Source organism: Silurus aristotelis (assembly GCF_946808225.1).
Source record: "Silurus aristotelis genome assembly, chromosome: 5".
NCBI lineage: Eukaryota > Metazoa > Chordata > Actinopteri > Siluriformes > Siluridae > Silurus > Silurus aristotelis.
In genome coordinates this window covers 28,514,999-28,529,712 of record NC_139578.1, presented here as the reverse complement: position 1 = coordinate 28,529,712, position 14,714 = coordinate 28,514,999, and the positions used below count along the sequence as shown (strand labels likewise).

Below are 14,714 nucleotides of genomic sequence, written 5' to 3'. Positions count from 1 at the left end.
GGAGCTGGCCAAACCTCAGGATGCCTCGGGATGGGGAGAGGATATTTATGTTACATATGTTGCACTGAGGTCTGGGCTTTCACCGGTCTGTGATTTAACACCGATTTTAATGTATTTGTACCATTTTAGTATAGCTTTTACAGAATGCTTAGGTTTGTTATCCTTTTTAAAACCCTCCGTTTCCTTGTCTTAAGTCTGTAAAATGTTTTCTCCTAGGATTGCTCTATATTTTAGGTAAGTTCTAAAAAGACAGCAGCTGTGTAATTTAGAAATTAATGAAATTTTCATTTAAATGGTGTAGAATTCATTATTTTGTTTGTTAGGTTTTTAGTTAGGTTCCCTTTGCAGTCTGCCAGTAACTGCCAGTGAATAAATTTTAACTTGAAAGTTTTTCCACGCAGTGCATCTGCTGATGTGGTTTTCTAATATAATGGAAGACAGCTCACATATAGATAGGTACCTGTGAGTTTACTGTATCAAGCAGAACTGTCGCATTACACTTCAATCGTGAGTTTAATAAAAAAAAAAAAATATTTAAAATTAAAATTGAATTTCATCAGAATTAATTACTTTGTTTGTTTTGCCAAGGGCAAATTTTTAACTGAAAATGTATTATTGGGAAAAAGGGAAGGTTTCTTTCTCCATCACAATATAAGCATCACCACTTACACAGTGTTTTACATCAAGCAAGAAGAGTCTCTTGTGGGTGGTTTAATGTTTAATAAACTGTATTCAATCTGTACATTTATTTACTTGTATTTTTCTTGCAGTGCCTGCAAAGCCAGAACTATAAAAAAAAATCAGTAGTAAAACTATGGTTTGTTTATGGGATTTTAATTGAATAAAAGAATTGCTCTGCAACCCAGCCATTATGGATGCACAAGCCAGTGCACTCTTAGCGCCGGTCCCAAGCCCGGGTAAATGGGGAGGGTTGCGTTAGGAAGGGCATCCAGCGTAAAACATGTGCCAAATCAAATATGCGGATCACAAATGAGAATTTCATACCGGATTGGTCGAGGCCCGGGTTAATAACGACCGCCACCGGTATCGTTAGCCGACAGGGTACCGGTGGAAATCGGGCTACTGTTGGCCGAAGGAGAAGGAGAGGAGGAAGACGTCTACAGAGACAGCAGTGAAAGGAGCAGTGCAGGAGAGTGGAGGTTTGAGTTGGTACTTTAGTGCAGGAGAGCATAAGGAGAAAGAGGTTGGCAAAACAGAAGTGGGATAGACAGAGTGATGAGAAAAGTAGGCAGGAGTACAAGGAGATGCGGCAGCAGGTAAAAAGGGATGTGGAGAAAGCCAAGGAAAAGGCATATGAGTAGCTGTATGAGAGGTTGGACACTAAGGAAGGAGAAAAGGATTTATACCGATTGGCCAGGCAGAGGGACCGAGCTGGGAAGGATGTGCTGCAAGTTAGAGCAATAAAGGATGGAGAGGGAAATGTGTTGACTAGTGAGGAGAGTGTGTTGAGAAGGTGGAGGGAGTATTTTGAGCAGCTGATGAATGAGGAAAATCAGAGAGAGAAGGTTGGATGATGTGGAGTTGGTGAAGCAGGATGTAGATAGGATTAGTAAGGAGGAAGTGAGAGCAGCGATAAAGAGGATGAAGAATGGAAAGTCGGTTGGACCAGATGACATACCGGTAAAAGCGTGGAGATGTTTAGGAGAGATGGCAGTGGAGTTTTTAACCAGATTGTTTAACAGGATTTTGGAAGGTAAGAAGATGCCTGAGGAATGGAGAAGGAGTGTGCGGGTACCGATCTTTAAGCATAAGGGTGATGTGCAGACCTGCAGTAACTACAGGGGAATTAAGTTGATCAGTCACACCATGAAGTTATGGAAAAGAGTAGTGGAAGCCAGGCTGAGAGAAGAGGTGACTATCTGTGAGCAACAGTATGGTTTCATGCCGAGGAAGAGCACCACAGACGCATTATTTGCTTTGAGGATGTTGATGGAGAAGTATAGAGAAGGTCAGAAGGAATTGCATTGTGGATTTGTGGATTTAGAGAAGGTGTACGACAGAGTGCCAAGAGAAGAGTTGTGGTATTGTATGAGGAAGTCAGGTGTGTCAGAGAAGTTTGTGAGGGTGGTGCAGGCCATGTATGAGGAAAGTTTGACGGCAGTGAAGTGTGCAGTAGGAAAGACAGACTGGTTCAGGGTGAAGGTTGGACTGCATCAAGGATCGGCCCTGAGCCCTTTCCTGTTTGCAGTGGTGATGGACAGGTTGACGGACGAGGTCAGACAGGAGTCTCCCTGGACTATGATGTTTGCAGATGAAATTGTGATTTGTGGTAAAAGTAGGGAGCAGGTTGAGAAGAGCCTGGAGAGGTGGAGATGTGCGCTGGAGAGAAGGGGAATGAAAGTCAGTAGGAGTAAGACAGAGTACATGTGTGTGAATGAGTGGGAGGGCAGTGGAGTGATGCGGTTGCAGGGAAAAGAGGTGGAGAAGGTGGAGGAGTTCAGGTACCTGGGGTCAACAGTGCAAAGTAATGGAGAGTGTGTTAGGGAAGTAAAGAAAAGAGTGCAGGCAGGGTGGAGTGAGTGGAGAAGAGTAACAGGAGTGATTTGTGATAGAAGGGTATCTGCAAGAATGAAAGGGAAAGTTTATAGGACTGTGGTGAGACCTGCGATGTTGTACGGTTTAGAGACAGTGGCATTGAGTAAAAGACAGGAGGTGGAGCTGGAGGTAGCAGAGCTGAAGATGTTGAGGTTTTCGTTGGGCGTGACGAGGATGGACAAGATTAGAAATTAGTTTATTAAAGGGACAGCGCATGTAGGATGTTTTGGTGACAAGGTGAGGGAGGCGAGATTGAGATGGTTTGGACATGTGCAGAGGAGGGACATGGGGTATATCAGTAGGAGAATGCTGAGGATGGAGCCACCAGGTAGGAGGAAAAGAGGAAGGCCAAGGAGGAGGTTCATGGATGTGGTGAGGGAAGACATGCAGGTAGTTGGTGTGAAAGAGGCAGATGTAGAGGACAGGGTGGTATGGAGACCGAAGATCTGCTGTGGCGACCCCTAATGGGAAAATTGGAAAGAAGAAGAAGAAGAAGAAGAAGAAGAAGAAAGAAGTTTGAACAGTTAATAGCATTAAATGCCTACTCTGGGTTTGAGCTCTGGGTTTATATATATATATATAATATATTTCACTAAGAGCTTTATCCTGGGTATGGTTATGGTGGATCCACATACTGTTAACTGTTATATTCTATAATATAAAAAAAGTCTATGATCCCCCTTCTCACAAATAACTCACGTCTCACAGGTGTCTAAAAACAAGTCTGGATGGATAACGGCAACCAAACTAAAATATAAATAATGAACATATTAATAAAGGTATAATAATAAATCATTTACCATACAGATCTCAGACTGTGTAGTAGATGCTGTTCATACTGTCCAAAATGCAAATTCTTTTTTTTTTTTAACAATACACAGAATAAATGTACATGCATAATAAGAAATAATATTAAATATTATTTAAAATATAAAATAATTGATCACACACCCGAGGTCTGTTCTTCTTACATTGCTAACTACATAAAATAAAATGAATAGTATAGCAGGATTAAGATATGGGCAATAATTGTGCTTTTTTTTTTTTTACTGATGCAGAGAAAGACTTATTGCTCAGAGGCTATAATATGGACGGCTGACTGTATAAGACTGTAGAAAGGACATTACTTATAATCACACACTCCAGTGCTCATTGTAGTTCTCACTTTCCAAAGTTTTGTATTGTTTTAAGATTCATAATCACACTCTTGATATCCCCCAAATGAGGATGGGTTCCCCTACTGAGTCTGGTTTCTCTCAAGGTTTCTTCCTCATAACATCTAAGGGAGTTTTTCCTTGCCACAGTCACCCCAGGTATATATATATATATATATATATATATATATATATATATATATATATATATATATATATATATATATATATATATATATATATATATAAATATTCCATAAACTCTGTACTTTATATAGAATTACATTTGGTTACTAGTAGCATTTATTATTCACGAAAGAACATTGCAGTGTTTTTGACTGCACAGGTTTGCACGATAATGCTTAAAATCCACTGCAGCTTCTCCCAGCACCAGTATATTACTATATTACTATACTATACTTACTTCCTTTTTACCAACACATACAACTAGCTTTTAGTATGTTAAAAAAGCTTCGCAGAATGGACAGTTTTTTTGGTAAAGTTCAGTAGTAATCATTACACAGTATTATGTGATCATGTCAGCAGTAGAAAACAGCTCTTAGACTTCATGTCTTGTTCCTTAATGGTCTTATAGTTATTTATTTGGAATTTCAGCAATGGGCCTCTGTAAGTGCTATAATAATGAATTATTATTATTATTGAAATTAGACTCCTAGCTATTGTACAATAGGATAACACTTCCGCCATTACAAACTAATCGTACTTAACAGTTTCTTTCCTATTTTCAAAAACATGGTACATTTTAAACATTTCAAAGCGAATGAACACTGCAACAAACTTCTAAAAACACAATTTACTTGCAATTACTTTAAAACATATAAACAATTCCTATAATAAGCCCATATAGATGGCATACTCTGCGAGGCGCTCTTGTATTCATGTTAAGTATCATGGTATATAATATAAATACTTAAATCCTAATATGATGTAAAAATAAATACATTTTCATGAATTTTGCACTTTTAGTACTTACCATTGCTGCTACATTTATAAATAGATTTCCATACAGAAATCTGATATATAGCAGTACAGTATACACAAAGCGCATATTTTGCATACATGTTCATATTTGGATTTCACAGATATAGAAATATATGTACACTTGTACATTTATGCCACATATATTTTAAAATATTACAAAAATGTTTTTGTTTTTCATATATGTAACATAAATACACACATATATGTCACGTATTTGCGTATAGAATACATGTTCATATATGGGTGATGTTTATAGATGGTTACTGTACAAGTAAACATTGGATGTTTAGCCGCAATTTTTTGCATTTCTGACTAGTCATTCTTGCTGATGAGACCCACCTCAGTCATGTCATTAGCACTGTAATTCATCTGATTTCTTTCGCATAACTGCTGCTTACTTTTTTCTAAACGAGTATGTTTAAACTCTAAAGACTCCCATGCATGAAAATCACATGAATTTCTAAAATACTCAATGCAATCAGTTTTTGCTTCCATTCTGATAATTAATGTAAACATAAGTTCAAGTTTATTGCCATTTGCACACCTACATAGCAGAACATGTATGCGGGAATTCTGCATTTCTCAGTGTTAGCAAAAGGTTTACACAGTATTGACACAAAATAGAATACACAAATAGAAATAAAATAAAATCTATAATCATAAAAAGTAGTGAAAGTGAATAAATAATGTTGTACATTGTGTAAATAAGTTGCATTGCATGTTGTTGACATATTGCCAATGTTGGTCAACAGAAGTAAGATTTGAGTAACGTGTGAACATTAACTATCATATTCTACATTATGCTACTGTCACATAAACAGCTGATTGAACTGATGTTTCGACTGCACCAGTCTTCCTAATAAAGTGGATATTAATTATATAAATAGTTATGAATAACTGGTCGTAATGTAATTGTGGATTAGTGAACTAGGTTTTATAGGTTTGTGTGCAATATACCATCACTTTGCACCTGCTCCAAGAAAAAAAAGTATTTATAGATGCCTCAAAAAAACACATAATCTAAGAGCTGCAATAGAATTTATTTTGATGATATTAAAGCTGGAGAAACAATATTAAACTTAATCTAATTTAGCTCCCGACAGAAGAGAACGAGCTTCTCTCACTGTTCACTCTCTCATAGAGGAGCAAATAGGCGTTAAGCAACCTCTTCTGTACCACTTCTTTCTCAGTGGTCAGAGTGATAAACTCGTCATTGCAGGTCCACCACTGAGGAGGATTCTTAGTGAAACAATCTGTCAAAAAATGTCCTGAGAAAGATACAGAATATTGCATACATTATATATATATATATATATATATATATATATATATATATATATATATATATATATATATATATATATATATATATATATATTTGTGTTTTTGCATATTTGTGTCCTTCTCTAAATAACTAATGTAATATGTCGGCTATATTTACATGTGATTGTTTTATATCTTACCATCATTTGCTTTTTTCCCAATATAGTTGATTACACTGATCAGTCGGTAAATCGAGGTTGATTCACCCTAAAAACAACACACATCAAACGCAGGTCACATACAGGCAAACAACTCGAGTGTACAAACTACAGACAGTGTTCAATCCTCCATCTCAACTATCTTTCCCATCTTTCTCACTTCATCTTTCATTGTATCTGTGTGACTCTCTCTCACCGGTTTATTGTTTCCTTTGTTTCTAGCCTCAGCTTTACTGTTCTCTACATAAGGAAGGAAGACACAAAAGAAAAATGAGCACTTACTAGATGGTAAGATAAAGTTTAGAATGTTATATATTATCACTTTCAGACTGATGTATAGGTTTAAGGTGCAACAAACCTTTTTGTGGCTTATATATTTCAGTAAGGCTGAGTAGATACACACTTTGCTGGTACATGTGGCCATTGCAGCTGCAATACACGTGAAATATTCAGTTTAATAATGTGGAATCATATACAAAAAATAAACTGTGTGTGTGTGTGTGTGTGTGTGTGTGTGTGTGTGTGTGTGTGTGTGTGTGTGTGTGTGTGTGTGTGTGTGTGTGTGTGTGCTTGTGCATGTGCGTGTGTGTTTTCACCTTTGAGTCCTAGTGTTTATCTTTAGCTGAGGTTGGATGGCCACTGGATTGTTAAGCTTAATAAGTTTGCTGTTCTTGTTTAATGCCTCCCTTTGCAGGTACAAAATCAAAAACCTGGAAAAAGACAGAGCTGAAGATCTAAATTGCTGTTGGCACTCTTGTACTCAGCTGGATTAAGTCTGCACCATTGTATCTTGAGTTTAAGCACAGAGCTCAGAAAACAGACGAGACATGGCTGATTGACCAGTGTCTTGTCTGGCGGGAAATTTTGAAAAACTTAAGAAGAAAACTTATACAGTGGGTACGGAAAGTATTCAGACCCCCTTAAATTTTTCACTCTTTGTTATATTGCAGCCATTTGCTAAAATCATTTAGGTTCATTCTTCTTCCTCATGAATGTACACACAGCTCCCCATACTGACAGAAAAACACAGAATTGTTGACATTGTTGCAGATTTATTAAAAAAGAAAAACTGAAATATCACATGGTCCTAAGTATTCAGACCCTTTGCTGTGACACTCATATATTTAACTCAGGTGCTTTCCATTTCTTCTGATCATCCTTGAGATGGTTCTACACCTTCATTTGAGTCCAGCTGTGTTTGATTATACTGATTAGACTTGATTAGGAAAGCCACACACCTGTCTATATAAGACCTTCCAGATCACAAGGCATGTCAGAGCAAATGAGAATCATGAGGTCAAAGGAACTGCCTGAAGAGCTCAGAGACAGAATTGTGGCAAGGCACAGATCTGGCCAAGGTTACAAAAAGATTTCTGCTGCACTTAAGGTTCCTAAGAGCACAGTGGCCTCCATAATCCTAAAATGGAAGACGTTTGGGACGACCAGAACCCTTCCTATAGCTGGCCGTCCGACCAAACTGAGCTATCGGGGGAGAAGAGCCTTGGTGAGAGAGGTAAAGAAGAACCCAAAGATCACTGTGGCTAAGCTCCAGAGATGCAGTCAGGAGATGGGAGAAAGTTGTAGAAAGTCAACCATCACTGCAGCCCTCCACCAGTTGGGGCTTTATGGCAGAGTGGCCTGACGGAAACCTCTCCTCAGTGTAAGACACATGACAGCCTGCATGGAGTTTGCTAAAAAACACCTGAAGGACTCCAAGATGGTGAGAAATAAGATTCTCTGGTCTGATGAGACCAAAATAAAACTTTTTGGCCTTAATTCTAAGCGGTATGTGTGGAGAAAACCAGGCACTGCTCATCACCTGTCCAATACAGTCCCAACAGTGAAGCATGGTGGTGGCAGCATCATGCTGTGGGGGTGTTTTTCAGCTGCAGGGACAGGACGACTGGTTGCAATCGAGGGAAAGATGAATGCGGCCAAGTACAGGGATATCCTGGACAAAAACCTTCTCCAGAGTGCTCTGGACCTCAGACTGGGCCGAAGGTTTACCTTCCAACAAGACAATGACCCTAAGCACACAGCTAAAATAACGAAGGAGTGGCTTCACAACAACTCCGTGACTGTTCTTGAATGGCCCAGCCAGAGCCCTGACTTAAACCCAATTGAGCATCTCTGGAGAGACCTAAAAATGGCTGTCCACCAACGTTTACCATCCAACCTGACCGACCTGGAGAGGATCTGCAAGGAGGAATGGCAGAGGATCCCCAAATCCAGGTGTGAAAGACTTGTTGCATCTTTCCCAAAAAGACTCCTGGCTGTATTAGATCAAAAGGGGGCTTCTACTAAATACTGACCAAAGGGTCTGAATACTTAGGACCATGTGATATTTCAGTTTTTCTTTTTTAATAAATCTGCAACAATGTCAACAATTCTGTGTTTTTCTGTCAGTATGGGGTGCTATGTGTACATTCATGAGGAAGAAGAATGAACCTAAATGATTTTAGCAAATGGCTGCAATATAACAAGGAGTGAAAAATTTAAGGGGGTCTGAATACTTTCCGTACCCACTGTATGTGACACAGATGCAGATCTCCATGTAAACATTTTTCTGTAATTTCTTTTTTTTTTTTAAAGCCTGACAGCTGTTTTAAGCTGGAAATTGTTCTATTACTGAACATTATATTGGAAATACAAATAGTGAGTCTGAATAATTACAGATTTTTTTTTTACACAATTTTATTTATACAATTAATTCTGTTGCCAGTTGTTCCGTTTTTACATTAAACAAAAAAGCAAGAAAAAAAGCAAAAAAGATTATAACATACAGCTGTGTGTGTGTGTGTGTGTGTGTGTGTGTGTGTGTGTGTGTGTGTGTGTGTGTGTGTGTGTGTGTGTGTGTGTGTGTGTTCATGTATCCGCTTTACTTAGGCAGACTGTGGAATGTCCAAAAGTAGTTGACGGTCTGTTTTTGACACATCTGGCACTTGTCCTGTAACGGCTGCCGGTTCTATGATACGTACATAAAGCATACACAAAGAGTTTATTTACAATAGAATGTGATTAATGTTTTAAAAAAGTGGTGGAGGTGGTGGTGATGGGGGTGAGGGTTACATTAACTATGCTGGACAGGCACTGGTCCACAGAGTTGTGCACCAGGGGCAGAGAGATATAATTCATCTCTTTCAATATGTTCTGCTGGAATCCACATCTGCAACACACAGCATGCATCAACAACAAATTATCATCTTCATCACGGAATCTATAACATTTTTTATTTTACGTTTTTATGTGTCATACCTGGAGCATGTTGTAACTTTCTTCATCGTGATTTTGAAATTGGACACGACTGGATATATAGGGGTAGAATTATTTTCCCAACCCATCATTTGCCCAGCTTCCTCTATTTGTTTTAGACATTGGCAGAGAAATGTAAGGGCGCTCTACACACACAGCAACAAATGTTCGATTAGACTGAGGACTGTGGGTTTTTTTTCTGCATGTTCTTATACATGTTTGTGCTTTGTTTGTCCTTACATTCCTGTCACTGATGGCAAAGCTTGGGTTGAGCCCTATAAACTCATTAATAAGGTCCATGAGGAGATTATCTTTGTGGATCTGACCTTGAACGTCTAAGTTGTTCCTCATCCTCCACAAATTCACAAAGCAACTGCAAAAGAATTCAAACTTCCCATTAGTTGAATCTTTAGGAATATTCCTGATCTCAGCCCATTTTACATTTTCATTAACATTTTTCTACTTGCTGATATTATATATGTTCTCAAACATCGTTAACACGATGGGTTCAACTATAGACACTAGTGGAAAAAGGGGTTGACAGTATTCAGTAAATTGTTTACTAAAATGTGACCTTCCAATTTAGTCTTTTTTGTGAATTGCTTGTTAGCTTCCTTAGCTATTATAAGAAGTATGTCTATACTCTTTATATAATGCTATATAAAAGTATTTTTTTATAATAAATTGTAAACATTCAGTAATGGATTGTCTTAGTACCTGAGGAATTTAGCTTGTGGTCTGTCCATACAATTGTCCATGAGGTTAGACAGCTCTTTGCAGAAAGCCTCAGCTGTTAACAGGAACTGAAGACTCGAGTTAATGTAGCAGGTGTTTCCAAAATTTGGCAACCTGAAACAGATCCACCTGTTACATACACACTTACACTGACAGATCAGGGTCAGGTCTATAAAAACACACTAGGGCTTTGTGAACAAAGAATAGTATTCCAATAAATTTCAAATTTAATTCACAAGTCCAATCGAGTTTTTGGTTTATCTCTTAAAACCTTTACAATGTCCCTGGTTGACAAATCAATCTTGTAGGAGCAAGTAATACAGATCTGCCTCCTGTAGTTGTACATTAACGTATGTAATATTTTCAATTTTAGAATTAGTAAACATAGTATATGAATATCTGAATATTACTTTTACATAAAAATGAGATTTAAACAGTGTGCCATACCCAAAACTGATCTGTTTACAATTTGACATGTTAGTCGAAATCATCATATTTCCCCCGGATGTAGTTAGAGTCTGGCTCTTCATGTTTTCCTCAGATGGAGTTGAAGTCAGACTATCGATTTTTTCCCCAGATGGAGTTGGAGCCAGACTTTTAATAATTTCCTTTGATTGAGTTGGATTCAGACTCTTGATGTTTTCCTCTGATAGAGATGGAATCAGGCTCTTAATAATTTCCTTAGATGGAGTTGGAGTCAGACTCTTGATTTTTTCCTCAGTTGGAGCTGGATTCAGACTCTTGATGTTTTCCTCAGATGGAGTTGGAGTCAGACTCTTGATGTTTTCCTCAGATGGAGTTGGAGTCAGACTCTTGATGTTTTCCTCAGATGGAGTTGGAGTCAGACTCTTGATGTTTTCTTCAGATGGAGTTGGAGTCAGACTCTTGATGTTTTCCTCAGATGGAGTTGGAGTCAGACTCTTTATAATTTCCTTAAATGGAGTTGGAGTCAGATTCTCTATAATTTCCTCTAGTGGATTTGGGGTCAGACTCTTGAAATCTTCCTCAGATAGGGTTGGAGTCAGATTTGTTATAAGTTCCTCAAATGGAGGTGGAGTCAGACTCTTTATAATTTCCTCTGGTGAAATTGGAGTCAGACTCTTTATAATTTCCTCAGATGGAGTTGGAGTCAGACTCTTTATAATTTCCTCAGATGGAGTTGGAGTCAGACTCTTTATAATTTCCTCAGATGAAGTTAAGGTCAGACTCTTTATAATTTCCTCAGATGGAGTTGGAGTCAGACTCTTTATAATTTCCTCAGATGGAGTTGGAGTCAGACTCTTTATAATTTCCTCAAATGGAGTTGGAGTCAGATTTTCCTCTGGTGGAGTTGGAGTCAGACTCTTGATATTTTCCTCAGATAGAGTTGGAGTGCTCTTTACATCTCCCTCGGGTAGCATCATTTTGAAACTGAAACAATGAGATATTGAGAGTGAGGTTTTGCTTGAGGTTGATCTCATTATGGAGATGCACATGTCTGTAATGTATCTTACCTTTCTGTAGATGACATAGGTTCTGAAGGCAGCACCTCCTACAGATAATTAAAAAATAACACATAAGTGGTGTTTATAAAACATTATTTTCCCCCAATCATGTAACAGTTCTTTTTTTTCTGGAATTTCAACAAATTTACTTCCTTGTTTGTGAGAACCCCAATAATCCAACACAGTCTCATGGTATTTCGTAATATAGTCATGATCTTTAATCTATTGGACACGAATTTCCCTCTTTTTTGTGTCACTCAGCACGACTGACTGTGAGACGGTCTGGCTCCGTCTCCATAGCAGCGGAGGCTGAGGATCATGGGTTATATAAATTGTACATATTTTATTTACGTGTTTCTAAAGTCGATGTCAAACAGACAGTCAATCAGATCTTATTGAAGGTGGGCAGATGTAAGAGAAGCTGCACATCAGTCTGATGGCTTCCATTTTACCAACAACACCTAAGAAACATTTAAAAAAATGTCCCCACTGTGGGACGAATAAAGATATATCTTATAATTTTCCAAACAGAAAAGATAAAACACTGAGAGTAATAAACAGTGATGCCAACATGTACGTACATTTAACATAACTCGGTGCATTACGTTGCTTTCGCTTCTTTTTTTTTCATGCATCGATAAATAAAACCATAAGTGCCCAAAGTAGCAGTAATTTCGCGCATGCGCAGTACAAAAAAAATGCGCAGTGTTCGCGGTACGGATCGAATAGCCACACCGGTCAGTGGAAAAATCGTCTTTCGTCAACTGGACCTTGATTCTCTGCGTTAGATGACGTGTTTTTGAGATACGGAGATGCTTCGCTTTCAATAAGGAACAATGGAAACGTGATGTGTGAAAGTTTCTTACGTTTGGACAAAGCGGCAGTAGTGAATTCATCTTAAAGTTTCTTGAAGACAGTAGAAGATACTCACTGTGCAGGCACCCGGAGTAAATGAACATGTCTGCCAGTGTGCTGCATTAGATACCGACGCACGCGCTCACGTTTCAGCCAGTTACTGTGACGTAATATAATTTTTTTTGAGAATCCAAATACAGAAATATCATATATTTTAAATCATATAATAGTCTCAATATTCTGTATTTGTAGGGATGAAATCCACCCAGATGACAAATCAATAATATTTGAATGGACCATGTGGTCTTTCGGATTATGGCTTCTTAATTATAATTGCTATTTGGTTTATTATAGTGTTTCGTATAGATTAAATTGCTCTGATTGATGCAGAGCTTTGATCTAGATACGCCTTAAGGGGGCACAATTGTGCTCAGGGTAAATAAGGAGGAGATTAGAGCCAGAAAGTCCATCCTGGCTTGTAAAGCATTACTATATAACACCACCAATTATTCTTACAAATCATATTATAATTATTATTTCATACAGATTGTATACATTAATTCATACAGCAGCTGAAGTTAAGGCTGACATGTTCACCAGAGCAACTGTGGATACATAAAATTACAATTTCAGTCCTAAACTGGAAGGTTTACAAATCTTTAAATCGTTGCTTAACTTAATATATATTTACACTGAGAAGGATTCTTCTGACTAAAACAGAGGGTAAATCAAAACTCTTTATGTCATGCCTGATATATTGCCCCTAAAACAACCTAACCTGTGAATTCTATTTGATTTAAGTTCATTTGGAAACTGTTGAACATATTATTTATGCAATTCCTACTTGACAAAAGAGTATGGGGTGCCCCACGCAGGGTGGGATAAATGCTATCGTTTTTTAATCTCTTTTTAGGAAATTTGAGAATGAAATGGCTGAAAGAATATCCCACACTTCTTATGGTACTCCAGATCATGTTTTTAAAACTATAGGTTGTCTTGAATTTGCGCTGAAATATGATTATATTCTTAGTGGAATTTCTCTGATGCTGTAAAATTTCCATACACATTTTTATCTGTGACCACGGGGTTGCTGAAACTAATTCAAAGTTTTAACATCCTTATCCAGGCCTGAACATGCCTCAGAAGAACACTTTCCTCAGATCACATTTTCCTATAAAATAAAAAAAAAAAGATACATATTCCATTAATAACTTTACAAGCACAATTTGTGTCAATCTACATGTACAGTTTTGACAAAGCCTTAACTACTAAGCTTACATTTCCCCTACTTGCACATTGTGTTGCCCATATATTGCTCCTTAGCTCAGCTTACCTTGTGGAATGTTTTCTTCCTGTTTGAGTTGGTTTCCTCTGGGTTTTCTGATTTCCTTTCACCTCTCAAAAAAATACCAGTAGGTCAGATAGCGACTATTAATTGTTTAAGGTGTATTTCCAGCTCATACCCAAAGTTCTAAGGATAGTCTCTGAATTTATTATGATCCTGATCAGGTTAAAACACGTGCTACTAAGGTCAGGTCTTGCAACAAACTATTATTTATCGCTCTTGCCCTGATGAAGAGAACTATTTTAGTTCTAACGTCAATAACATGGTTAATTTTAAGCACTGACTTACACAATACCTCCTGATGTATAATACAATGTAAAAAATACCAATTTCTGTTTCGGCTTTAATTTAATCACTTTGTCCTGCATATTTTTCTTGATAAGATTTGGACAACCATCTGTTGTACAATAACACCTACCAGTTTGTCCCATTTCAGTCCCAGCTTGTCCAAGCATGCTTTCACCTCTGTGAACAAATGACTCCTCAGTGAACGCATTGCTGCCAGCTCTCATCCAAAACCAAGGAGGAAAAAGTCAGAATTCTCCAATTTATTTTGCAGTTGAAGCTCCAAATTCTCTGCGATGACCTTCATATTTCTTGTTACAGATCATCTGGAGATGGGCATATATATGGGCTAATATAACAATTGCTCATGGCAAGTATCTGCAAAAATGTATACAAAATGCTGCTGTCCCATTAACAGCTTATTAGAGTATGCATTTCATGTATGCATATTTTATCATATTAAGATATTTACAGATGTAATTGTTGTTCAATGGCTTAAGAATAAAAAATAAAAATAAAAACAGCATTAAACGCAATTTTATACAGCTTCCAACATAAGAAACCA

At 37.6% G+C, this 14,714-nt stretch overlaps 1 protein-coding gene across 2 annotated transcripts; it reads right to left on the bottom strand.

The window, feature by feature from the left end:
* Positions 1–5,224: 5,224 nt before the first annotated feature.
* On the bottom strand, positions 5,225–14,434 carry LOC310725998 (uncharacterized protein). 2 transcript variants are annotated; one of them, XM_083541135.1, is made up of 14 exons: positions 14,283–14,434; positions 13,853–13,916; positions 11,674–11,711; positions 10,628–11,590; positions 10,163–10,294; positions 9,686–9,818; positions 9,449–9,591; positions 9,263–9,359; positions 9,076–9,158; positions 6,790–6,903; positions 6,552–6,622; positions 6,390–6,433; positions 6,176–6,242; positions 5,225–5,980 (listed from the first exon to the last, which is right to left on the bottom strand). In XM_083541135.1, exons 3-14 carry the CDS (start codon positions 11,688–11,690, stop codon positions 5,802–5,804), a joined length of 2,043 nt encoding a protein of 680 aa, XP_083397261.1. In that variant the 5' UTR covers positions 11,691–11,711; positions 13,853–13,916; positions 14,283–14,434; the 3' UTR covers positions 5,225–5,801. The 2 variants fall into 2 exon arrangements, with proteins under 2 accessions (XP_083397261.1, XP_083397260.1); XM_083541134.1 differs by lacking the exons at positions 13,853–13,916; positions 14,283–14,434 and adding an exon at positions 12,531–12,634.
* Positions 14,435–14,714: the final 280 nt, after the last annotated feature.